Source organism: Rhinolophus sinicus, chromosome 14 (assembly GCF_057876585.1).
Source record: "Rhinolophus sinicus isolate RSI-liver-muscle chromosome 14, RSI-T2T, whole genome shotgun sequence".
Lineage (NCBI taxonomy): Eukaryota > Metazoa > Chordata > Mammalia > Chiroptera > Rhinolophidae > Rhinolophus > Rhinolophus sinicus.
In genome coordinates, this window is record NC_142514.1 from 17978785 (window position 1) to 18004609 (window position 25825).

The following is a 25825-nucleotide window of genomic DNA, read 5'->3' on the forward strand; positions in this document are numbered from 1 at the left end:
CACCTCAGCTGAGGTGACATGCCTCAGCCCTAGCCCTGTCCCCGGAGACAGCTGCCACTATCACTAGCAAGAGAAGCCCAACCCCACTCACCCTCCCTCCCAGCACCGCAATCCTTGGGAAGTGTTGCTGCCAGAAATCACCAGTTGTGGGAATTGACAGGCAATGCCCTGGGGACAATGGCCAACACAGGGAGGTAGTGATGTGGAAGGGCTAGCATCAACCAGCTGGGGGTCAATAAAGTTGTCCTGTACTTGGAATGGCATCCTGTGTGGTCACTGGACATCACTGGGCCCCACGAGCCAGATTTGCAGCAGTACTAAGAGCCTCCCGTGCCCTCATCAGCAGGAGCTGGTGTCAGGGAGCTCCCACCCCAGCTTCCCTGCCCCCAAGTCCAAATGCTGAGGCCCCTCCCGTTAGGATCCCCTTGCACAGAAGGGCCCAGAAACTGCCATCCTCCCCATCCCCTTTAGTTTCATTTGTTTCACCTGTCCTTAAGTGTTTGGGCATGATGGTCCCAGTGGAACCCTCCCCCCACCCGGACCCCAAATCACCCCAGTTGCAGAGGTTTAGCGAGCCCCCCACCCCACTATCTGGGTGTCTTCAGAGTGACAGATTCAGAGAGAACAAGCCCCCTCCTAGTCTCTGGGGTTCCCGGCCTCACAGGCATCCTCATGTCTCCAGCCATGGGGTGGGGAGGGCTGACACGGATAAAGAGGCAGCTGTCCACGTTTGCCCTACCTTCCTATGGGGAGGCAGGAAGAGCAAAGCTGCCCTAACCATTCCTACCCCTCCTGGGTTTGGGACAGTAGTACTGGGGGCTGCAGAGGGAAAGGGGCCCCAGAGAAGGCCACAGTGACTGTGACCATCTCTGCCTCTTTCTAAGGACCTCGGCCAAGGGGCCAAGAAGTGCCTGCTAGATTGAGAAATGGAGGAGCCGCTGCTCTTCTCTGTCCTGCCCTCTCCAAGCTGGGGTAGGGGCCCAGACCCCCGATTTTGGCTACTTTGACTGAGGCTAAACATTTAGGCCTTGAGACCACAGTCAAGGGAAATTGAGAGGAGGTGAGGCCCTTGAGGTGTGGCTCCCACTCACCTCTCCCGCCCAGTACCGTGTCTCCATCCCACGGGACTTCCAAGTTGCAGCCCTGGACTTGTCTGCACGGCTAGAACACTTCCTCTGCCACCCTCTAGCCTGGCTGACTGCTTCCCATACTTCACATCTCAGCTGAGCAGTCTGCCCTGAGTCCCTAAATGGTTTAGGTTCCTCCGCTGTGCATCCTTCCACTTCTGTCCTTACCCTGTCACTGAGTGTATCACCCTACTCATGGGACAACTCCACTGGACCTGTGAGTTCCCCCAGGGGAACTTGACCAAGGGGCTTGGTTCATGTGTGTGCCCCCACAGTCCAGTGCCAGGCCCGGATGAGAGCAGGCTCTCAGAACACATCATTTGGGGTGACTGCATGAAAAACAAACAAAAGCACCACCCTCGCCAGTTAGTCTGGTCCCAAGGCTCCCTCTGGTGGCAGAGGGAGGCCTTACATCTGAGCCCCAGAACTGGAACAGGGAGAGAAGCCAGCCTGCGTGTAGGGGGATGTCAGGGGAACACATTCTTACCCCACCCTCAAATATTAAGGTGCACAGAGATGAGGACACCGAGGGCGTATTAGAAAACAACTTATATTACAACAACAAAACCTATACAAACATTTCATCCCAGGGAAAGCCACCAGGGCTGGGGAGGGTGGGTATCAAAGCACATGGACAGTCCAGATCTGGGATGCTCTGTCCTCCGCCAACTCCCACAGCACCGCATGGTCCCGGTCATAGCCCCGGCCACCTTGGGGAGGGGGTAAGAGATGGAGAGATGGTCAAAGAGAGCTGGGGACACCACCGCCCTCAGCCCCCTCAGGCTCCTTCTCCAGCACACACGCCTGCCTTACCTTTCACATCTAGGATCCTGCCTTCAAACATCTGGTTGCAGATGTGACCTGATTCATTGATGCTCCACGTCTGGCGGGGCAGGCGGCTCTCAGCCCACAGCACCACCTTGGAGCCTGAGCTGGGGGGCCCGATCACCTGCAGGCTCATGGTGGGGGCCACCTGAGGCCCCAGGATTTCATCAAGTACTGTTCCTCCTCACCCAACAGGGACTCCACCAAGCCCAACACACCCTTGACACACCCAGTTTTGAATCCGGGTTCTTATGGACTGTGACTCTGGGCAAATCTCTTAATCCTGAGCTTTGGTTTTCCTGGGAATGGGAATCCCCAAGTGCTGGTTGTTGTGAGGGTTCAATGTGAGAAACCATGAAAGGATTGAAAAATATTAGCTCCTCAGGAAGGCTTCCATGACTGACTTTAGCATCAGCTAAGCCTCAGCACACTTATTGGCAATGTGACTTTCAGCCAGTTACTTGACTTCTCTGTGCTCTGCTTTCCTCACCTGTAAAATGGAGAGTAAAATAGGACCTGCCCATCGTGCCCTCTAAGGATTACATGAGGTACTCATGTGAAAGGCTTAATGCAGCATCTGGCACAATGCCAGTGTTCCCTCTCATCCTAAGTAAAAGACAAACCCCCTTTAATAGCCTAGAAAGACCTACACCCCCAAAACCTTTCTAATCTCATCTCCTGCCAGTTCTTCCCTCACTCACTTCACTTCAGCCATTCATGTGGCCTTGCTAGTCCTGGGAAATGCCAGACATGTTCCCACCTCAGGGCCTTTACACTTGCTGTTCCCTCTGCCTGGAACACTCTTCCCTCAGACATCTGCACAGCTGCCTTCCTCAAATGTCACCTTCTCAGAAAGTGACATTTGCACTTTTCATCATCTAAGGTACTGCGGTATTTTACTCATTTAAGTTGTTTCTGCCTCTTCCCACTAGGATGTAAGCTTTAGGAGGGCAGAAGTCATTTGTCTTCTTCACCGCTGTATTCCCAGCACCTAGAACAGGTCCTGGCACATAGTAGGTGCTCAAGAAATATTTGTGGAGTGAATCTATCATTAATAAGATCTAAGCTCTGTCACAGGATAACAGAGCTGGGAAGTCCCTTAGAAGCCTTTGATTTAATGTTCTTGTTTTGCAGATGGGGGACTGAGGCTCAGAGAAGAGCCTGAATTGCCCAGGGGTGCACAGCGTGCATTCTCCACCTCCCCGAGTCCTGGTGTCTGTGTGTGTCTCTGTCTCTCTGGCCCAAGGGTGGGTCCTGTTCCTGTCTGAGCTGGGATTCCCTAAGGTGGGCCTATGTGTGCCTGGGGCCCTGGTGCCCGTCCCAGCCCCTGAATCGGTACCTGGTTCTTCAGCAGCCCATCTTCATAGTACCAGATGCAGCTGCCTCCAGCTCCAGGCTCGGAGACCACCACACGGCCCGCCTTCATGTCCTCCACGTGGTCTGGCACGGCCAGGAATCCCCCCAGTGCCGCATTCCAGAGGCGGAAATAAGCCCGGCGCTGGTGAATGGGGGTAGCTGAGAGTCAGGGCTCCCTGGGCTAGGATGCTCCCACCTGGGCCCCCAACACCCTCAACTCTGGACCCTCCAGTATCCCAAGCTCCTGAGCCCTCCTTCCTACCCCTAAACTTTCTTCAGCCCTGCTTTAAGCCATTCCTTATTTCCCACACAAATACCAAGGGCACATCCATAGCACATGCCCACACCCACACAGTTCCATGTCCATAGATACCCACAGACACGTGCAGAGGGACACACTGGCAGATGCACTCAAAGTCCACAGAAGCTTGTAGCAGACACAATACATGGATCCTCACAGCCATGCAAACTCACACATCCTAACTGATGCACGGGTCCCCCCAGCCTATCCCACGCCAGGCACTTATGCTTGCTAACGGGATGGATGCATGTAGGGACACAGACATGCACACACACACACTCATGCTGAAGAGGTGCCATGGCAGGGCAGACACTGCACGGTCAGACATCAGACCAGGCTCTGCCAAATCAGCTGGGGATCACATACTGGTGATGGTAGTAATAGTAATAAGAATCACAGCTAACCCACTCAAGCATTGTTCTAAGGACTTTACATACACTGATTCTCTTCAGTCCGCCAAACAATTCCATCAGCCATCAGATATATCACCCCATTTTAAAGACGAGGAAGCTGAGGTCCGTGGAGCTACGGTACTTGCCCAAGATTGCAGAGCAAATCCTTGTCCACTTCTCTGGGCCTTTATTTCCCCATCGGTCAAATGTGGGGGTTGGAGATAATCTCCAACATATCTTCTAGCACTGATGTTATAAGAGTCTGTGAGTATAGAGACCACACGATATCCTCATACAAACACACACACACTCGCAACAGCATCACCAACACAGGCACGTGTAGTTATAAACACACTCTCACAGATGTGTACACACACACACACACACACACACACACACAACCACAGGTCACCTCCAGAGCACAGACACACATGGACACAAACGGTATCGCAGACACAGAAATAGCCTCAGATGGGTACACGTGCACGTGCTCACACGCGCACACACTGTGCCCGCACATTAACGTGCAGGTACAGAAATGAGACACATGTCCAGACATATGGACACAGCGTTTCCCAAAGTGAGGTGTGCTTACAACTGCTGGGTGGTACATGGGATAACTTTTAGCCCTAGTGGATAAACATATGTTAAATATTTAATGGTAGTGTATTATATTATTTTTTTAAATTATGATATTGTCTATTAAGGAAAAATTATACATCCACATCAAACCCATGATTCTATGAATATTATTCCTTAGGATAAAAAAAAAGTGAGTTGATTTAGAGAAAAATATTAAGTAATGGTTCAAGAGGAATGATGATGTGGCAAAAATTATGACAAAAGCACACACATGTTGAGTTTGGGAAACATGGGAAACACACAGATACATACCCAGACAGACACGCTCCACCTGACACGCTACTCACCTGCTTGATGGGGTAGAGGGAACCCACCCTCTGGGTCCCACTGTAGGTCAGCCAGTTGGTGATCTCGCAGCTGCCCGCCAGCCACTGGCGGCCCCGGAAGTCGCTGTGCTCACACAGTACCCAGCTGGGTCCAGCAAGTGCCAGAATCACAGAGAGAAAGACAGACAGACACGTGGAGAAGGAGGCACAGATGTCAGAACATTCTCCACCTCCTTTTTTCTCCTGCTGGGACTCCTCTGCCTGGGGTTAGGGTCCCAAGGGAGGAGAAGGAGACTGGAAAGTAGATTTGGGGTTTGCAGGACAGAGAGGGTTCTGGAGAACCCCCCACCCCACCCTGGGCTGGGGTCCAAGCCCTGAGCGCCCATGACCCTCCTCAGTCTGCACTTCTCCCTCCCTCTTGGCTGGGAGGGGAGAGGAAGCTGGGAAGGGGAAGGGGCCAGAGACCCAGCCCTCACTCACTAGCAGCCCCTAATCCTGTGCCTCCCCACAATCCACTCACGTGCCCCCCTGGATCCGCACGGACAGCACATGGTTGTTGAAGCCCTCGGCTTGCAGGCTCCGCACCTCCTTGTTGAGCTCAATCTCCTTCCCCTCGAAACACTCCAATCCATACAGGAAAATGGAGGGCTCTGAAAAGTGCTGCGGGCCCGGGAGCATGGAGGGGGGGTGAGTCCATGAGAGCCCAGACTCTCAGCTTCCTGACTCCCAGATGTGTATTTCAGGCCCTCTTTCCTCCTGATTCTTGGACACTGCCATCTGGGTGTCCCCCATATTCTCAGATACAGTATATGCCAGACTGGGCCCCTCACTGCCCCTCAAACCTCCTCCCTGGTAAATGGCACTTTTAAGAATAACAGTAATACTAAGAATAGTATACTAATAATTCTGGTAATTATAGCAGTTCTTACATATTCAGGGCTTACTACATGCCAGATTCTGTGCTAAGCACTTTACCTGATCATATTATAACTTCTCAACAACGCTCTGAGGTAGGTGCTATCATTATCCCTGCTTAGCAGAGGGGAAATTGAGGCTGGAGAGGATTAAACCACTTGCTCAAGGCCCTAAAGCTGGGCTTCAGAACCAGGTCTCTCTGCCTTCAGAGCTCAGTGTGTAGTTGTAAAGAGCTTGGACTCAGGAGCTGGGCTACCTCTGGGAGAACCTGGCTCTGCCTGTTACCAGCTGTGTGACCTGGAGCAAGTCGCATGACCTCTCTGTGCCTCAGTTTTCACATCTGGAAAAGGGAGATAGTAATAACAACAAACCTTATAGGGTTGTGGTAAGAATGAAACGCCTTAGTAGACAGGCCTTTAAAATACTGCCTGGAACATGGTGTGTGCTCAGTAAAGTCAGCCGTTCTGCTCATACTGCTGCTGCTGGCCCACCTAGCCAGTCACTAAGTCCCACAGACTTCTTTAATATGGCCCATGTCCCTTCTCTCCATCTCTTCCCTGGTCCAGGACATCATGATCTATTCTGGCTTATCGTAGCAGCGACCCCCCTGTCTTGCCCCCACCCATCCGTTCTCCACACGGCAGCAGAGCCATCTTTCTATGTCATCCCTCCCTGTACAGAACCACCACCTCAGCAGTCCAGGCCCTGTTCCCAGCCCACCTCTGAGTGCCAGTCCCTCCTGTCCCTGTGTCACTTCCGTATCTGGACACACCCCTCTGCATTGCAGTCTTTATGTCAATGTAACCACGGGTTCCTTGCAGGCGGGGCTGTGTCTGATTTATTTCAGCGTCTCCAGGACCTATCTTAGCAGGTGCTTGATAAATTTCTAGACAGTCGAACTGGCTTTGAAGCCCTGGGGTCAGGGGGACCTGGGGTCGTTCTGAGAAAGACTGGATCCAAGCCCCAATAGCCCACTCGGCAGTGAGAACAGGCTCAGGATGCCCCCAACAGCACCGCCTGCCTCAGGGGTTGCCTGGAACTGGACAGGGTGCGCTCACCAGGGGTATCTTCCGGAGAGAGCCCAGGACCGTGGAGGCTAGGCAGCCCATGGCCGTGAGAGTGGGGAACTCGCCTTCGGAGAGAATGTGCTGCTCACCCTCAAAGTTCTTCTCATCAAACAGGATCCAGCTGGGGAAGGGGAAGAAAGGGGGGATGTGAGTGGGTGGATATTTGATCCACCTGTCCTCAGCCTGCCCAGGCCCCCTCAGATACAAGAGTGGATGCAGACTTGATCGTGAACCCCCCCCCGTCCAGGGCAGGTCAAGGATGAACAGGCACTGCAGCAACAGGGACTCAGGTCAGACTTAAGAAAGAACTGACTGAAATCATACTGCCCCTATTGAAGGAAATTTGGTGATATCAAGCAAAACTCTATGCACACCTACTTAGCAATCCTATTTCCTGGAATCTATCCCAAGGACTCCCTTCAAAAACATGAAATGACACATTCACAAGGCCATTCATGACAGCACTGTTGGCAATGGCAGAGTGGAAACAGCTCAAATGTCCATCAGTAGGAGATTGGTTGAATACACTAAAAATCTGCATATAACATAGCAGTAAAAGGGAATGAAAAGGAGAACTTAACGAGCTATAAAGTGATCTCCACATTGTTAAGTAAAAAACAAAAACAAGGTGTATCATAGTGTTTATAGCATGCTTCTTTTTTAAAAAATTGAGATAACTCACTCTTTTAAAGTGTACAATTCAGTGGTCGTTAATACATTCACCAGGTGGTAGTATGCTTCTTTTTGTGTAAGAAAATGAGGGAGGAGGGAAACAAAATATATTTGGTTTCTATAGTTAAATGTAAATTTATATGAGTGTATATTTGTTTATACCTTAAAAAAGAAAAAACAATGGAAAGATAAACTAAATACTAAAAAAAGAAAAAAAAAAGATCACCAACAGGGGGAGGGAAAGAAAAAGGGCAAAGGTGTTTATAAGACTTGACTTTGGAACTGCTAAGAACTGAATTTTGTGTCTCCCCAAAATTCATGTTGTGAAGCCCTAACCTCAATGAATGGCCTTTGGGAGGCAATAAATTTAGACTGGGTCATGAGGATAGACACCCCATGATGGGATTGGTGTCCTTGTAAGAAGAGGAAGAGACAGGAGCTCTCTCTCCACCATGTGGGGTCACAGCAAGAAGGCAGCCATCTGCCAGCCAGGAAGAGGGCCCTCACCAGGGAGCTGAATCGGCCAGCACCTTGATCTTGGACTCTCCAGTCTCCAGAACTGTGAGAAAATAAATTCCTGTTGTTTAAGCCACCCAGTGCATGGTATTTTTTTATAGCAGTCCAAGCTGACTACACTGTAAATATGTGATTGAGAATTAAATAAAAGTGAAAAAGATCCCTAAAAATGAAAATAAATTAAATAAAATTAATGAACCTAACTGTATATCGGGTTGGTGGCATAACCACACAGAAAAACAACACGTTATTTTAAATGTCTTAAAAACATAATATTTTGAACTGTACATGTCAAATGAGATGTAGGTGAATGTCCCGAGGACAAAAAGAACCACCGAGAAACCTCAAACAGCATTTACTGGTTTTTACTGATAGTAGTAACATTAGTATTATAATTTGAAACACCTAGCATGCAGATTTTTGTCTCTAAATACATTTCAACAAAAATGAACAAGAGTTCCTTGGGAATTGGCTGATTTCAAGTTTGGACCAAAACAAAAAATGCAAAATTATCCTGGATCATTTTATTTTATTGAGAAAAACAAGGAAGTTATATAAAAAAAAACTTTTACGACCATATCAAAAGGACCCAGGAGGCAATTTGAAGGGGCTCCCATTTGCCAAAGATGAAACAATTTGCGCACACGAAAGAAGAGTGACTACAATGGATTGAAGCATTTCAAATATATAAAAATCCATGAGTTCATAACAATAATTTTAAAAAATCTTCATTGGTCAGCTTTGGAGGTTGCTAGGGCACCAATTCAGTAATTATTCTGAATATTGGTCAAGAAAAAGAGGCAAACAATGATCCTTGGGAAAGATCAAACTGCCTTTTTTTGGTATAAACTATTTCAGGTAAACAAATAGTTGAAAAGGGAAATTCTTTACAGAAGTATTCCTGCTAATACATTAGAAGGAATAACAAAAATTACAAAATCAGCATTTTGTAACTTCTAAAGAAGTAATGGATCTAGGCAATTATCATCAATGGATACTAAAACCATTAGGTGAAGGGTAAATGGGGAATCTTATGATGTAGGGATCTTAGTATCATTAAAGGTGGGGCAAGCAGACTCAGGCCTCCTGATGGGACACAGTGGGAAGATATCAACACCATCTATAGTGTCTTGCCAACAAAACAAAACAAAACAAAACAAAACAAAAACAAAACACCCTCAATCTCATCAAGTCTCTAGATCTAACAATCAGTTTACAGGAAGTATGGGGCACAGAGGAACAAGTTAAAAGACACCACCTGGAAGCAAGTGCCAAAGACAAAAGAAGGGAAATTCAGAGGGCAAACTATTGGGTTTCCTCCAACAAATATGTGGTATCAAAACAAAAAGAAGGGGAGGGAGGCTTGTTATACATTAGAGACCAAACTGACCAAATACAGTGTGTAGACCTTGTTTGGATCCTGAGAAAAACAAGCCAATTTTACAAAGGCATTTTTTTGAGACAACAGGAGAAATTTGAACATGGGCTGGGTATTAGGTAATATTAATAAATTATTGTTAATTTTATTAGCTGTGATAATAACTTGTGGCTATGTGTGTGTGGAGGGGTCCTTTCTTATAAGAGATATGGGATTCTTTATTCTATACTATCTACAAGTTTTACGTTTTCCATTAAAACTTTATTTTTCTTTAAGATTGAATGATTCAGGACAGAATAACTAATTTCAGGGAAACCAGAGTAAGGAAATCATTGAAAAGAAGGGCCTTCTTCCTGCAGCCCCGATTTCCAAGCTGAGTTAAGCGCTTCAGAAGGACAGGTGTGCCCTGCCTCCCACACCCCCACGCCCCGCACCTCCCAGCCTCCCCTCCCCGACGTCCTCACCTGCCGCCGTGGACACGGCAAGATTGGGGCTGGAAGGAGGCGGGCAAAGAGGTCTGGTCATCCTCGAATGAGATGTGATCTCCCAGGAAGTCGGGGCACGAGAAAAGCTGAATCTGGGCGTAGAGACGGGAATAGATGAGAGAGAAGGAGGGCAATGGAGTGAGGCAGAGAGAATCCAGAAGAGGAGGAGAGATTTGAAACGAGGGAAGAGGAGACATAGGCTCCCACCAGCTTCTTACCTTTGAGACAAAGTGCAGACTGTGTTCCCCGACCTGAAGGGAGGGACCAAAGTTTGGAGATTTAAGGAGTGCACCAGCCACTAGCCTCAGTTCCTCTGGTTTCAATATTCGGGAACCTAACAGTATTCTCCCAAGAGCTCAGATCCGTATTAGCTCCGCCCCTTCCAGGGGCCCCGCCCCCACGAGCTGCGCGCTGGGTCCTTCGTCTGCTCCTCTCCGGTGGGCGCATCTCAGAATCCAAGCCCCACTCTTCTGGAGGCCCCGCACCCCGCGTTGCGCACTCACCTGCAGGATCGGCTGCAGCGAGGCGAGGGTGCTGTTGCCCGCACCCCAGTCGTAGCAGTTGCGGTACACGCCCTTCTCCAGCACGTACTGTTCCCCGGAGAAGCCCACCTCCTGATAGGCCACCCACCTGAGGAAGGGCGGGGAGCGAGTCAGCGGGGCGGAGCCCGCACCTCTGCTGGAGCCGCCCCCGCCCGCCCGCTCCGGAGGTCACTCACACGCCGCTGAGTACGTGGATAGCCTGCGTGTGGGAGCCGTGTCGTGCCAGCTCCACGTCCGGCAATGCCTCGCTCACCTCGACGCGGTGCCCCTCGAAGTCCATGGCCTCAAACAGCATCACGGCCGGGTCCCCAAAGTCCTGCGCCCCAGGGACAGTCAGGCCTCTCCCGCCCACCAACGGAAACCCCTGGGAGTGACGAGGCCCCAGGGAAGCAGCCCACCAGGGGACTTGGGGGTGAGGCATCAGTGTGGCCTGGGGAAGAGCAGCAGGAGGAAGAGAGGCTAGACCTCAGGGAACACTTCCAGGTACTCTGGACAGCAGAGAGATGAAGCACAAATTCTTCCTTCTCTCAAGAAATTGCACCGGGGGAAGTATGGCTGTGGCCAGAGGCCCCGCTGCCCTTGCTTACCGTCCGGATGACCCTCAGGGAGGTCAGCGCCTCATCATAGCCTCCCCAATGTGACCAGTCAGCATATTCGCCCTCCTCCAGCAGATACTGGTGGCCCCGGAAGCCCTCCTTCTCATAGCCCACCCAGCTGGGGGAAGACAGAGGGGAACAAACAGACTCAGTCACAGGAGGCCCCTAGATGTGTAAGACAGCTGCTCCCACCCCTAGGCAGCCAGGTCACTCCCCACCCCCAGGGTAGAGACCAGCGAGGAGGATAAGGCAGAAGGAAGGGTTCTGAGTCCTCACCAGCCCCCAAGAACTCGCAGGGACCCCACAGAGGCCAGGTGGGGGCTGTGGCTGTCCTCTGGCTGCTGAAGGTTATAGATGTCTCCGCTCACTTCCCAGCTCCGGCCCTGAAAATCTGGGGCCTCATATACCACCGCCTAGGGGGAGGGGGTGGTGGGGTTGGTGGGGAGTGATCTGGACCCAAACCCAGCCATCCCAGGATGGCTCTGCCCAGCATCAGCCCAGAGCGAAGCCCTTCCACTCCCTCACTAAGCCCTGTGCCCTTGTGTAACTCCTGTCTCTTCTCTGACCTCTGACCTGGTCCTTACACATCAAAAGCCAGTTCCCAATGAGTCCATCGGGTTCCACTGTCCCTGACCCAGTGTCTGGCCCCCAGGGCCCTCATCTCCCATCTCCCAGTTCAGGCCACCATAGCCACACACATACACACATCCCACCCAAAGACCCTCTTTGACCCAGAAGCCCAGACTCTTACCTTGGGCTCCCCTGGCTTCTCCACTCTTGGACAGCCCTACAGAGGAGACAGAGCTGAGACACTGACCCAGAGGTTAGGGAAGACAGCTGGGGTTGGTGAGCTAGGATTTGCTTGATTTTGAGACCGCTAAAAATGGCTGACCCCATGTCCTCCCGCTCCCCCACCTCTTGGACTAATCCTCCCCTTCCTTCAATCCCATTCCGAGTAAGAGCTCCCAGGCCCTGCCTCTTGCCCCAGACTGTAGGACAAGGCTACTTGGGACCACCTACTCCTTACCAGTCTCATGGGTTTCAGGGAGCCCACGCTGGAGTTTGATGTACTCCAAGCCTCTGAGGTGGGGTACTCTCCAGGCTCCAGGATGCAGGGAGAGTCTTCAAAGAAAGGTTTGGGGTACAGCAGCCACCTGGGGAGAGGCAGAGAGGCAGCTGTATCCCAGATGCCCAGGGACGTAGATTGGCAGATGGAAGGGAAGGTTTAGAGGGGAGAATGCTTTGGGGGTGAGGCCCCTGTCAAGGGGACTCGGGAGAACATTTCAGGCGCCCGTAATCTCTTGCAGTAGTAACTCCATCAGTCTCCCTTCCTCTGGCCTGGCCCTCTCTGATTTCACACCACAGCTGGAGAGTTCTTTCTAGCACACATACCTGCTTGAACACTCCCAGTACCTTCCAGTTAACCTCACAATACAGCCCAGCTGCACTAGAGACCCTTCAGTCTGTCCCCGTGCCTTCTTCCTGGGTCTCACATTTCCCCACTTGCTGCTTTCTCTGGCCAAACTGAACATTTGAAGCTTAAGATCTCGCACCTCTGGGCCTTTGGGCGTGTTGTTCTCCTGCTAGATATACTCTTTCCCCCATTCATTCAATTACCAGATATTTAGGGGCATCTACCCTGTGCCAGGCCCTGCTTCAGGCATCAGTGATACAGTAGTGAACAAAACATACAAAATCCCTGCCATCAAGGAACTTAGAGTCTTCTGGGGCCAACTCATCCCAGCTGAGGTGTCTCCTCCTGCAGGAAGGCTTCTCTGACCTCAGGCTGGTTTGGTGCTTTTCTGTGCTCCCACAGCTCCATGCTCTCCCATTCCGGAACTCTTGATTGGCACTGTCTGCTTACTTGCCTGTCCCCACCAGTAGACTGAGGACTTCTTGAGGCCAGGAACTGTGTCCTGTCACTTCTGTGTCCCCAGCACCCAGCACAGTAAATATTAAATGAAGGGATTCCAGAATAGCCCACACTCACAGTCCTGCAGAGACAGTAGCAGATGCCACCTGCAGGGGCCTCTCCAGGCTCTGGGGATCATTTAAGGCTTCGGTTAGCTTCACTTGCTCCCCCTTGAGACCCTCCTCAGAGTACAGTCTGATCTCTGGGGTAACATAGTCCTGTGGGAGAGGGGTGGGAAAATGAAATGTAAAACAACACTGCTCAGATACTACCTCCTGCCCACACCTGCTTTCCCAAGTCTGTCCAGTCAGGCCTCCAGGAGAGCTTCTGGGAAACCTTTGTGGCCATCTCCCCAGAAGCCAGGAGAATGATTGGGTGTTCTCTCAAGGTCAGCCAGACAAACCGAGACAAAAGTCCTTGCTGGGCCCGCACTGGACCTTCGGGATCTGAGACCAAAGTTCCGAGCCAGTGCCATGACTTTCTCCTTGCCTCAGGGGCAGCCTGAGGTCCAGCCTGGTAGAGGGATGGGTGGGATGGACAGCTTTTCCTGAAGTCTAACTTTGACCTTTCCTTTATGTACCATTCCTGCTCCTATCCAGGCTGGCTCCACCTGCACCTCATCCCAGGAAGCAGCAGGCCCTCTACATCCTGGGTGTTTCTTCCTCACTAGGACCATTTTCATTCACTCCCTCCTTCATCAGTCAGGTGTTTATGAAGCATCTACTGAATGTAAGGCATGGTGTTAAGGGCATATCCCCTCCCACCTCAGCCCTCCCCGTGGGAGTTATTACTCCATTGGCAGACTAGGAAAGTGAGGCTCAGTGAAGTTAAATGGCCTGCCTGAGGGCACACAGTCTGTAAGTAGCAGGGCCAAGAACAGAGCAGTTTGGTTTTTGTGCACTGTAGCAAACCAGCACCTCCCATGTGCCTGGAACACACTAGGTGCCCAATCAATGCTGAATGAATCAAACGAATCCAGGTCCACCTGACTTCAAAGCCCTTGTTTTTCTCTTGAATCTCGTAACCTCCCACATGAAGATGAATTTATTGCAAGAAGCTCATAATAAATTGTCCATCAAACATTTGTGTGTTTCTGGAGAGGCTTTGAAAACTGGCCCCTCCTTTACATGGCTGAGCCACTGCCCTAATTAACACTCATCATCTTTCAGACTCTCTTACCAGGAGGATTGCAACCGCTCTGGACTTGGAGTTATTCCTCCTTTCTTTAAAAATAAAATAAAATGTCTGATAGGCCCTGCTTTCTCTTCTGTTTCTCCTTAGTGGCCAAGATGGTTTTGTCAAGCTTAATTCCCGTAGTTTGTAAATGGCTGTTATGAAAACAATGCTGTTTTTTCCCCCACTTTGCAGATATGAAACTATAATATTGACTATGCCTTTTCAAACTACATATCCCTCCCTCAAATTCAGAGGTGCCTCTCAGCTGGAAATCACAGCCCTTCCTGGTTTTCCTGCCTCTGGGGTCCCCATCCAGTCTTTTCTCCTCCTGGCAGCCAGAGGGGTGTTTATAAATCCCTAATCTGATTTGCAGCTTTCCTGCTGCCACCCCCATCCTGATACCCTAGCTTGACCCTGAGTCCTGCAGGGCAGAGAGCAGGTCTCCCCCATTTCACACCCCACTGCCTGGTGTGGTGGCTGGCTCACAGCAGACATTAAACAAGCTTCCTTGAGCTAATGAATGAACAAATGCCAGGGGTACCTTGTGTCTGACTGTGGGCCTAAGCACCTGGGCCCTGGGGGTGGACAAGAACCCATATCTACTCCCAACTGTTTCTGCTGTTCTAACTGAATCTCTCTCCAGTGCCAGCTCAAACTTCCCCAGTCTGCTTTCCAGAGCTGGGGCTTGGCCTCTGCCTGGCTCCTGCCGCCCCACCCCCCTCCCCAAGCCAGGCTGAGCACTCCCCAGAACACTGTTGGCCCCAAGGTCAGGAATCTATAGGTTAGTTCATAATAAACCCCCTTTTGCCCCATACCCTGTATGATCTCTCCCAGAGATTCCAACTCTAGGAGCCTGAGGCTGTCTCCCTTCTCAGGGCCCGGGGCCCAGGGTATACAGGGCAACATCCACCCCTGCCCCCACCCCAGCCCACTCACCCGGACAACCCTCCTCAGGGAGCCGATGCCCTGGGTACTCTGCCCTGGCCCTGAGGCTCCGAGTTCCACGTCTCCTTCAGGCAGGACCAGCTTCCGGCCCCGGAACTCTGGTTCTCCGTACATCACCCAGCTGTGGGCACAGAAACCCTGGGTCAGTGGGTGGGAGAGGATATGCCCACAAGGACGGTTCTCTGGGAAACAGAGGATTTCTGCCAGGTTGGCCTGGGCATTTCTCACTGCCCTCACTGCCCCAGGTTCACAGGCAGCACCCCCCAGCCCCACCCCTGCCACCATCCCGGGCACTCCGAACTCACCAGCCTCGCACCACCCTGATGGAGGCCACGTGGGCCCAGCCGGAAGCATCAGCAATGTCGTCCCAAACCTCCCTGCTACTGCCCTGGCAGCCGGGCTCTGAGAAGAGGATTAGCTGGAGAAGGCACAGAGGGGTCCTTAGGCTCTACCCCAGGCCCCCACCTCCTGCTGCACACTTGCCCCCACACACTTGCGCCCACCTCCCTACCTTTCCAGGCCTGGTGTTCAGCTTGCCCTGGGTCTTCAATGCTGGGCTCTGGAAGTGAAGGGGTAATAAGTCTTGTGGGGTCATCTCCTTACCACCTCCTACAACCTGCCATTTCTGGCATCCCACATCCTCCCTATTGGCTTCTACCCCCACAGAGATGCCATACTTGTCCCCAACCCCCAGGGGCCTCATCACCCTGTCCCAGGAGCTGGGTCCCTATCCCTCCCCTTCCCCAGCTTCCAAGAGATGGGAGCCACTATGCCCTTTGGAATCCCACAGAGCAAACTCTTGCTGTTTGGGCAGAGAGAATGAGGCCCAGAGAAATGGCTGGCACAGGGTCCCCCTGAGCCAGACCTCAGGCCCAAGCCTTTGGCCTCTGGAGAGTCTGCCTGCCAGTACCATGGTCCTCACACCACCTAAACCCTGGTAAGGCCAGGCACCCTCCCTTGTCCACCCAAGGCTTCACTCACCCAGCCTTCAAGGGGCCCTGCACATGTGGGCTTCTCTGGCAGCGGCCTTTCACTGCAGAGCAGGGGAAGTTGTCCTGGCACCTTCCTGACCCCTGGTGCCCCATGGGGTGGCAGAGTGGATAGTTTTGTGCCCAGTGGTTCCAGACCCCCAAAGAGAAGGCTGCCTCCAAGACGGGAAGTGGGCCTGTTGCTTGCCTGCCACTCTGGCTCTGGCTCTGCGTGGGAGACCTTGGCCTCCGTGACATGTTTCTTCATCATCTCCATAGGAGAGCAAGCGGCCTGGGGGGGCCTAGCTGGGCGGAAGTCCCAGGAGGGGCCGGGACTGGCTTTCTCCTGCCTGCGCTGGAGCTTCTCGGCCTCGCTTAGGTAGGGGTTCTCTGGCGGCTCCTCCTCCACTTCCTCTTCCTCCTCTTCTTCCAGGGTAGGAACCTCCTGGGGACTCGGTCCCAGCACCCATGTCCCAGGCTGGTCCTCCTCAATGGGGGGCAGGGTGGCGTACATGGCCAGGTAGGAGGAGCGGGGGGCTCGTGGCAGCCGGTGAGTGCGGAGGATCTCAGGGGCCTCCATGCTCCGCAGGGTGTCCAGGAAAATCTCCAGGTCGGCTGCCAGGGCCATCTCCTCCTCCTCCTCCTCCCTCAATGGTTCTGGAAGCACCTTGCCCTTGGTGGAGTTGGGGACAAGCTGGGACTCCAGACTGGGCTCTGTTCCCATCGGCACTGGGGCAGGGGGGCCTCCTGGGCTGGGAGGCACCGGGCTCACTGAGGAGGAGAGAACAGGGAGAACAGCCGGGTCCTGGACAACCACTTTCTGGGTGGAAAATGGGACAGCAGAAGCACTAGGGCCCTGGAGAACCTCTTTTTGTGTGGGAGATGAAATGGGGCTCCCTTCGGAACCCTGGAAAACCTTATCATTCTTTGGGGGTGGGATAGCAGGAGCAGTCACGCATTGAACAGACTCTTCCTTGGTAAGGGAAGGGGCACGGCTGCCTTCAATGCCCTGGACAGCCTCTTTTGGGCTGTCAGGTCTTCCTTCTGGGCTCTGGACACCCTTGGTTGTTTTGGGGGATGAGGCAGCAGGAGCACTAGGAGCCTGCACACCCTCTTTCTGGGTGAGGGATGGGTCAGCAGGAACACCAGGGGCCTGTACTGTCTCTTTCTGAGTAAGGGAGAAGGTAGGGACATTTTCAGAACCCTGAACAACATTGTTCTTTGGGGAAGATGGAGTAGGAAGGTCTCCTGGGCTGGGGTCAGCCTTCCTTCTCGCAGAGGATGGAGCAAAAGGTAGTTTAGGGACTGTAACAACCTCACTCCTTACCATGGGCATGATGGTGGCAACAGGGGGATCTGTGAGCCCTTCCCTTTCTACAGAGGGCAGGGCCTTGGATGCCCTGAGATCAAGAGTGAGCTCGGTCCTGGAGTGAGTGGGCACCACAGGCTGCTCGGGGGGGTGGACTAGGCCCAGAGAGGGGGTGTGGGTCTGGAGAGGGAACTGGGTGGGGCTGGAGGCTTCCTGCACCCTTGGGACCTCATGGGCCCTGGCATCCCAGGCTCGGCCGTGGTCTTGGTCTGCGTGGGCAGCAGGAACATCCTGGTTCTGAGGTGAGTGAGCACCTTCTGGGATGCCTGCAGGGGCCAGGGCAGATCTGTCTTTTGGCTCTGTTGTCCCCATCTCAGACAGCTGTCCCAGGGCTGTGCCCCCTGTCCTGTCCAGACCTGGACTCCTTGGCACTGCAGCCATGGGCCTGGGAAGCTGGTTGGCAGGTGGGTTTCGCTCAGCAGGTATAAGGCTGCTTAGCAGCTCTAGGGCCTGACTTCGGCTGGGCGAGCCTTCAACCTTGGGGCCCACTACCACTGTCCGGACCGTGCGCACAGCACTGCGGCCCCTTGGCAGGGCTTCCGCAGGGAGCACTGGCCCCAAGGTCACAGAGCTGCTCACTCGTCGGTTCACGTGCCCTCCCATCACCACAGTGGTCCGCACAGAGCGTGTCACCCGCCGTTCCTCGAAGCTCACCCCGGGGTGGGGGCTCGGCTCCCGGGGACCAGGCAGAGGCACCAAAAACTCAGTCCTGGTTGTGGCTCCCAGGCTTGGGGGCTCAGTTCTGGGGTCTTGGGGGCTGCCATCAACCTGGTCCACAGCCTCTTTCAGCCTCCTCACCAGCCTTTTCTCCTTGGATGGTAGTGTGTACTTCTTGGAAAAGATGGGCCCATGGCTCTGGAAGCTGTTGGAGCCGGCCCCATCCTGGGGGCCTTGGTGATTCATAGTCTCTTCTTCCCGTGTAGCAAAGCCATTGACTTCCTCTCCATGGTGGCGGTACCCAAATATCTCCTCCTGGGGGGCTTCCATCGGGGCCTCTGACACCAGGGATACCTTGTGAAAATGGTGTCTGATCTCTTCCTGGGCAGGGGGCCGCTGCCGCCATGTCAGTCTGGCACTCACCACTCGGGCCTCAGCCCTAGCTGGGGGCCGGCCTGCCTCCTCCATGTTGGGCTCCAGCAACCTATCCTGAAGTGTCCTTGGCTCACTGCGGCCCAGCTCCCTGTAGATGGTTCCAGAAAGAAGAGAGTCAGCATTGGGGGTGGTGAGAGTGGCTCCATAGTGCAGAATAACCACCCTTTCCAAGGTCAGGGTGGGTAACCTCAGGCAAGTCATTTGACCTTTTGAGCCCATTTCTTCATCTGTAAAATGGGCATGATACTCTCAGCTCTCCCACCCCTTTCCCCACTTTCAGGTGATCCCCTATGCCAGCCAGGGTCCTTCCAGGAATGAAACTGAGGCCTGAGCCTGGAAAAAGAGGGAGGGAAGAGAGCAGAAAGGTATACGGTCTGACCCACTGGTCTATGGATGAGGCTGGGACTCTGCCCAAGGAGCCCCAAAACTAGAAAAGCAGAAAGCTAGGCAACTGTTCTGACCCTGTTCCTGCCATTATAAAATGGGAAGGGAAGGGAAGACGGGCTTTGGCCTCAAGCAAAGCTGGGTTCCCCTTGGCCCTGTCACTTACTAGTTGGGTGACCTTGGGCAGGGCACTTCTCCCCTTCAAGTTTTAGGGTTCCCAGCTACAAAACTGTAATAAGAGTATATGCTTCATAGCGTTATTGTCAGCATCCAATAAGAGAGAAAGAACAAAAACTCGCCTTATAAACTAAAATGCTGGTTCATAAACTTCACGTTTTCACCGTGGAGAATTGTGACCAAACACTAGCAGGTATGCGCAGGTGAGCAGGTGGTGTGACTGAGCCGAGGGGCACATCTGGGTGCATCTGCGGGTCTGAATGAAGCCCCTTAGGACCCAGCACTTCCGACTTGAATGCACTCTCCCTCAATTTTCTCCTCGATGGTTACTTCCCCCATGTACAGGTGAAGAAACCAAGGGTCAGAGAAGAGGAGCGGCTGGCCCAAGGTGATCCACCTGCCAAGTTGCCAAGCTGGGGTTTGAATGCATATTGGAATCCATGTCCAGACATCTTTCCTCTTGTCCCCAAGGCCAAGATTCTGAGCACATCCAGCTATTCCTGTGGTCCTTGCCATCTCACCTTCACTCCTTAAGAGGTGGGGCCTGGGTCTTAGTTCTTTTCTGACCCTCCTTGATCTCTCTGAGTTACCATTACTTCCTTTACTAAATAGGGGATAATAATAACAACTGTCTGAGAAGATCTCTAAACTCGCTAGAAACTCTGGTTAATCTCTCTATTTTAATAGTAATAACAACAACAAAAGCCATTTGTTGAGGGCTTACTCTGTGCCAAACACCTCACTAACTGCTTTATATTCAGTGTCCTACGGAATCCTCAAAAGAATCCCATGCATTTGATACCTCATAAAGAACAAATTATTAATAAATTATAAACAAACATTCCCATTTTGCTGATGGGGCGGGGGTGTGGAGGGGGAGGCTAAGAAACTTGCCCAGAGTCACACAGCAGCAGAAGCAAAAACCCCAACCCTAAGTTCTTAACCACCATACCAAACTCCCTAATGTATTTACCTGGTAAACTGAGACTCTGTGGTTTGGAGATTTACTTTTAAAGAGATCCACAGCAGTTCTGGAGGTGCCATCCAGACCCCACTCTGACTTCCAGGCTGCACTGACCAGGGCCATCCTATTCTCAGACCCCAAGGACACGAGAGGTCAACATGCTCCTCCCCAGCCTCAGGCCCAGCCTGTCTTCAGGTCTATTCCTCTTCTCATGAGGCAGACCCAGACCACTATAAGGGAAGTAAAGGCCAGAAATGGACCCATGCCCACAAGTGCCCTCCCCTATCTTCGTCTTCCTCCCTCCTAAGAAGCTGATGGAATCTAGAACTTTGACCCTGCCCTGTGGCCCTAGCAGTGACTCAGGTTTTACGAGGGGCAGAGATGAAAAGGCTGAGGTCCAGGGTAGCCTTACCTGACCCAGTGGCTATGACAATATGTGATCTGGCCCAGGACGATCTCTGCGTGGCCCCAGAAAAGCTTTGTGTATGGGGGAGGTGGGGGGCTGAGATGGAGCCCCAATTCTTTCCCTGGGCCAGAATTCCAGAGAGTAGGACACAATCAAACACCTAAGACCCTGGACTGTAGCCCTTCACTGAGGCTCTGACCCGCTCCCCTGTCCTCACTCAGGAGACCCCTTTCTTTCTTCTGTCCTCCTTGTTGGGAACCCCCCACATGGAACTTCACCCCTGCACTGAGCACGCCTGAGTCTCCTCTCCATTTCTGAATAGCAATAATAACAACTACTATTCTCTGGGATTCCCTGTCCCTGAGGGCATTAACAGTAAGAGGCAAAGCCTGAGTTCTAAGTCATTCATTCATTCATTCATTCAATGTTAATTGTGTTAGGTGATGCCCTATGCCCTGGTTAGGTTCATCCAAAGCCAGCTTTCCCATGAAGGTGGTATCCGAGGAGTCCAGAGGTCAAAGAATTAGACATACAAACAGGAACCACATTTGGAAGACCCCATAGGATTTGGCAAAACAACAGGAGAGCAGCTTCAAAGGAAGTTGTTGATAATCAGATCAGATATTGTCAGTTACCTCCCAACAATCAGAATTCAGTGCCTCTCTCAACCCAACCCTATCCCTGGACAACACCCCTGATAGTTACTCATGCCACACACATGTGGTCATTCACTTCTGCCTGCATACCTCTAGGGACAGGGAGGTCACCATTTGACAGTTGATCTGTCTAATACCTGGACAGTCATGACTGCTAGAATGTTCTTCAAATGTGCTGGAATCTGTCCGCCTATCGCTCCCCCTTTTTGTCCTTGCTCTGAAGGCACACCCCAATGACCCAGGTGCCTTTCCTAGGCCAGCAGAAGTGCCCATTCTCAGAGACCTCTCTTCTCCAGGGCCCCAAATCAGAAGTTGATTTGTTGGCAAGGTAACCTGTGACCTCCACAAACAAGGTGTGTGGGGCTGGGAAGGGAGAGGCTGAGGAAGGGGCGGGGGGAGTGTGGGAAAGAGCTTTGTCTAACCCAACAAGTCCTGGATTCTCCCCGCTTACCAGTGAGTCACCCCCAAACTAGGCCAAACCAGTCCACAGGCCCACAGGCCCGAAAACACATGCTGCGTCATACAGGCACACACTGACACAGGGACGATAGCAGCACAGACCCACAGGTTCGCACAGGCACAAAAACACGCAGACACTTAGATAGACTTACGCAGTCAGACATAAACACACAGAGTCAAAGTTACAAACACTCAGAGACATAGCGACAAGTCACACATACAGAGACGCAATGACACAAGCACACATTCACAATACATGCATACAGTCCATTCACAGCCCCAAGCCCTCCTCCCCTTGACATTCACTTATACTTGAACATAGACGCACACCAAGAGATGCATACACTTTCCTACTTGCAGACCCATCTCTGTCTCACCTCCCACTCCCTATATTTTCCAATGCCGGTCCAGGAATCCCAGGGACACAGAAGGATGATGTCCCTGGAGGTCCATTTCCTCCTCTTTAAGTGAGTCCTAGCCTCCCGCCCACTGCCCAAGTCTGTCATTATTCACCTAGGCCCAAAATAGCCAGGGAGTTGCAGGTAGGTCCCCAGCACCCAACCTCCCTCCAGCTAAACCTACTGCTTCTTCTGCCCCCTCTCGAGGCCTGCCTCCTCCCCCACCTCCCCTCTCTCTGCAGCCCTTCTCCTCCAGCTAGGGCACCCAGGCGGGTCTCCGAGCCAGCTGGGGTTCCATATCGCCCTCTTCCTCACCACAGGACCAGGTACCCTGACTCCTGCCCGGAGGCCTGGGCATCCTTGATGCTGCTTCTGCGAGCACAATGCTGCCAAATCCATCTCAACACGGTCGCAGAAAACCCTGGAGTCCACACAGCAACCACACTCAACCCTCCACTGTGTGCATAGAGCCAACGAACGAGGCCTCTGTGAGAGGCAGGATAGATACGTGGTTAGAGCACAGGTACCCGCATTCCAATTCTGGCCCCTTGACTTTGGGCAAGTGGTGTAACCTCTCTCAGCTTTAGTTTCCTCATTGTAATTGGGGTGTGGGGGTGCAGAGCAGGATTAGTCCTACTCCATGGGTCTTTTGTGAGCATTAAATAGGATTATGTTTAGAAAACAAACCATAAATGACAGCCACCACCACCATTAGGAACTTTTCAGAGCCCCATTTGAGGCCCAGTGCCCCTACCTGGTGGTCCTAGAGAGGTCCCATGTTCACTCCCTCCTCAGTGAATTTTAAGGGACCCACCCTTTCACCTCTGAGTCTACCAGGCAGATTTGGGAGACTCATTTCAACACAAATAAAAACCAAGTCTCGGGAATCTTGGCGCCTGTTCCTGTGGCTGCTGACACAGAACGAGATGGGGTAATTATTACTGCAATTGAGGCATTATTAATAAGCATCCCTGCTATTTTGGCAGCCCAACGCTAGAGTTCAAAGCATGATACTGTAACCACCTCATCTCCAGCTACCAAATCTACTCAACTCAAGACCCAGAGAGGTTAAACAACTTGCCCCAGGACACCCAGCGCTTTAGCTGGGTGCCTATTCTCAGATGAGCGAGGTCTGTGGTCTCCTGAACAGAACCAGGGAGTGGTGGGTATTACCGAGGAGAAGAGGGCCTCTCCCCCATCCTCTCCATGACAGGATCTTCCCTGCTTTCGGTAGACAGGGGGAGAGAGCAGCAATGGGTTCCATGAGGTAGGCTGTGGGTGAGGGGAGGGAGAGGAGGGCAAGTTGGGTGGGGAGGGGTTGGCAGAGTCAATTCATGCTCAGGGAGCTGAATGAATGGGCCTAGAGTTGAAAAAGTCTGGAGACAAGGCAGAGACCCCAGAGAGGGCAGCCAGGACAGTTTTCCTCCCACCATCTCCCCACATGAGAACGGACCTGTACTCACCGTCTGTGTGGGAACCCAGGTGTCCAGGGGGTCTGAAGCTCTTGCCGCTGGGCTGTGCTCTCCTGATGGGGCGCTCTTAGCCAGGGCTCCTGGGGCGGTTCAGTCATGCACCCTGTGATGGGGCGGGGCCCATCGGAAGCATTCTGCCAGCCCCTGGATTCCTCAGGGCAGAAGGGGTGGAGAGCTGGTTGGGCCGGTTTGGGCTCCTCACCCTCCTTCCCAGGTGCCTGCCCACACCCTCGCAGGATGACAGTGATGTTGTAGCGGGTTTTCCTGGCAGAGGAATGCTCAGGTAGGATCTGAGCTGGCTCTGGCAGGACTGGCTCTGGGGTGGCAGGCTCGCCCTTTGCCCCTTCTGCCATGGGGAAGGATGCTGGGTGGGGCAACGTGTCTTCCAGGTTGCAATGTGGCTTAGGATTCAGAGGGACCTTTCGGGCTATGTATGGGTGTTGCAGGCAAGCACTGTCTGGGGTTTCCTGTTCCAAACGTCCAGGAGCTGGCACCGGGCATGAGGGGTGCCTGGCACCAGCAGACTCTGCTGCCAGTGCTGGGCTCTCCAAACCCTCAGAGGCATAGTTGGTCATGTCGGAGGCGCTGCCCACGGCTGGCCTCTGTAGGCGCCCCAGAGGCTGAGTGAGCCCCACCGAGTTGTGTCGTCTTCGTCGCTTCCAAAGCCAGGAACCACGGCTCCCTTCCCGAAGGTCCCATTCTGAGCAGCTCTGGGCTTGGGTCTGAGGGAAAGCAGACGCAAGAGCCTGGTGACAGCATCTTCCCCCTGCCCTCCCTTGACTGCTCTCTTTGGCACAGGAGAAGCTGAACAGAGCTTTGACATCAAGCAGAGCTGCCTCAGGAGAGGCTGCCAGGGCCAGGAGAGCTGGACAAAGGGGTAGAGTTCCGGGAAGACCCTTCAGCATTTAACTCACCCCCTCCCATTCTACAGATGAGGAAAGTAAGGCCCAGAGAGGACACTGACATGACTAAAGTCACGTGTGAGGGCCCAACTCTCAAGCCAACCGCTGCTTTCCCAGGCGTCCGTAGGTCTCCAGCCCTTTGGAACCAGCTGCCCTGGGGATTAGAGGCTGCATGAGCATGCCTGCCACAGGTGCTCATGGCCTCTGTCTGTTCCAGGCTTCCAGAGAGCCTGAAGCCACCTCCCCAGTACCCTCCCACCTGAGATTCCCAGGCACACCTGGGAGGAGCTACCTGGGCATAGAGATGTACCTGGGACATGAGGGAGCCAGGGAAGAGGGTTCCCCTGAAAATGGGATAAACCTGACCTCTGTCTGCGGTCTTCCCCCTGGAGCCAACCAAGCCTAGCTGAGGGAGTGAGGGAAAAGGGCTCAGGATCCCAGTCCCATATGGACACTGCCCCCCACACCACCAGTTTTCAGGGATGGGCTTATGTTCTTGGCAACCGAGGAGCCAAGTCTGGGGTCAAAATTCCTCCTAGGCCCTTGATCCCAAATGCCTCAATTTACTCATCTATGAAATAGATGCAGCCTCTCATTCTCCGGGGGCTGAACACCTCAAGAGATAAGAGGGGAACATGATTCATGTGGGGTTCTGGAGTGAGGCAAATTGGGCTTGAATCCCAGCTCTGCTGCTTCCTAGCTGCAATACCGCTTGCATCTCAGTTTCCCCATGTGTAGAATGGGTGTGATAATAACACTACCTGCTTTCTGGGAGTGCTGTAAAGATTGCATGAGATACTCCATGCAGAGCACCTGCACATAACAAGTACTCAATTAAGTGTTAGTAATTAGTAATGGTATTCAGGACCACAGAGAGACACCTGGATGCTTGAGCCAACTCCGGAAGACATCTCCTGCTTCCCCAAGCGGAGGATACCCAGTACTGCTCAATCCATGGCTCAGGTCCCCACTGCAGATGGCAAAACTGGGGCCAGAAAGTTAAGTCCCCCAGGGGTCAATGCCAGGAAGTGGGGAAAATGAGCCAAAAATTGGAGGAGGTCAAGCTAAACCCAAAAGTGTAGAAAAGGGGGTCCTGGGAACAGGCCCTAACCCTACTTGCTTCCCTGGAGGCCCAGCATTGGAAGCTGATGTTTCCTGAGCACCTAGGCCCCATGTTGGAGGTTCTACATCCATTATCTCATTTCTCACAGCAGCCCTGAGTGGCATTATTGTTCCCATTTTGCAGATGGGTAAACTGAGGTTCAGAGGTGAGGAGTGATCTGCCCAGGGTCACCCAGTGAATCAGTGGCCGAGGGAGGACTAGAGAACCCCAGTGGCCTGACTTATGAGTCAGGGTTCTCAGGGCTTCTGCCTTTGCATTCTCTCCTACCTTGAAGCTGTCATTGCTGGTGCTGCCCTGGTCCTGGGCCAGATCAGGGCAGCTCTGGCCACCCCAGGGTCTGGG

At 52.8% G+C, this 25825-nt stretch overlaps 1 protein-coding gene across 1 annotated transcript; it reads right to left on the reverse strand.

Moving 5' to 3' along the window:
- Positions 1–98: 98 nt before the first annotated feature.
- On the reverse strand, positions 99–24170 carry CRYBG2 (crystallin beta-gamma domain containing 2). The gene is made up of 20 exons (XM_088790618.1): positions 23450–24170; positions 16095–18630; positions 15625–15672; positions 15419–15531; positions 15105–15234; positions 13071–13210; positions 12108–12234; positions 11832–11867; positions 11357–11493; positions 11072–11198; positions 10661–10800; positions 10446–10572; positions 10161–10193; positions 9922–10034; positions 6883–7012; positions 5430–5569; positions 4931–5054; positions 3292–3450; positions 1941–2100; positions 99–1837 (listed from the first exon to the last, which is right to left on the reverse strand). Exons 1-20 carry the CDS (start codon positions 24031–24033, stop codon positions 1749–1751), a joined length of 5193 nt encoding a protein of 1730 aa, XP_088646744.1. The 5' UTR covers positions 24034–24170; the 3' UTR covers positions 99–1748.
- Between the last annotated feature and the right edge of the window lie 1655 nt (positions 24171–25825).

Coding starts and splice junctions, on each gene's coding strand:
- CRYBG2 (XM_088790618.1), bottom strand. CDS start 24,033: ATGACCAACTATGCCTCTGAGGGTTTGGAGAGCCCAGCACTGGCAGCA. Junction 11,868..12,107: donor CCCTGAAACCCATGAGACTG/GTAAGGAGTAGG, acceptor TCTCCTCTGTAG/GGCTGTCCAAGAGTGGAGAA. Junction 11,494..11,831: donor AGAAGCCAGGGGAGCCCAAG/GTAAGAGTCTGG, acceptor CCCTCCCCCTAG/GCGGTGGTATATGAGGCCCC.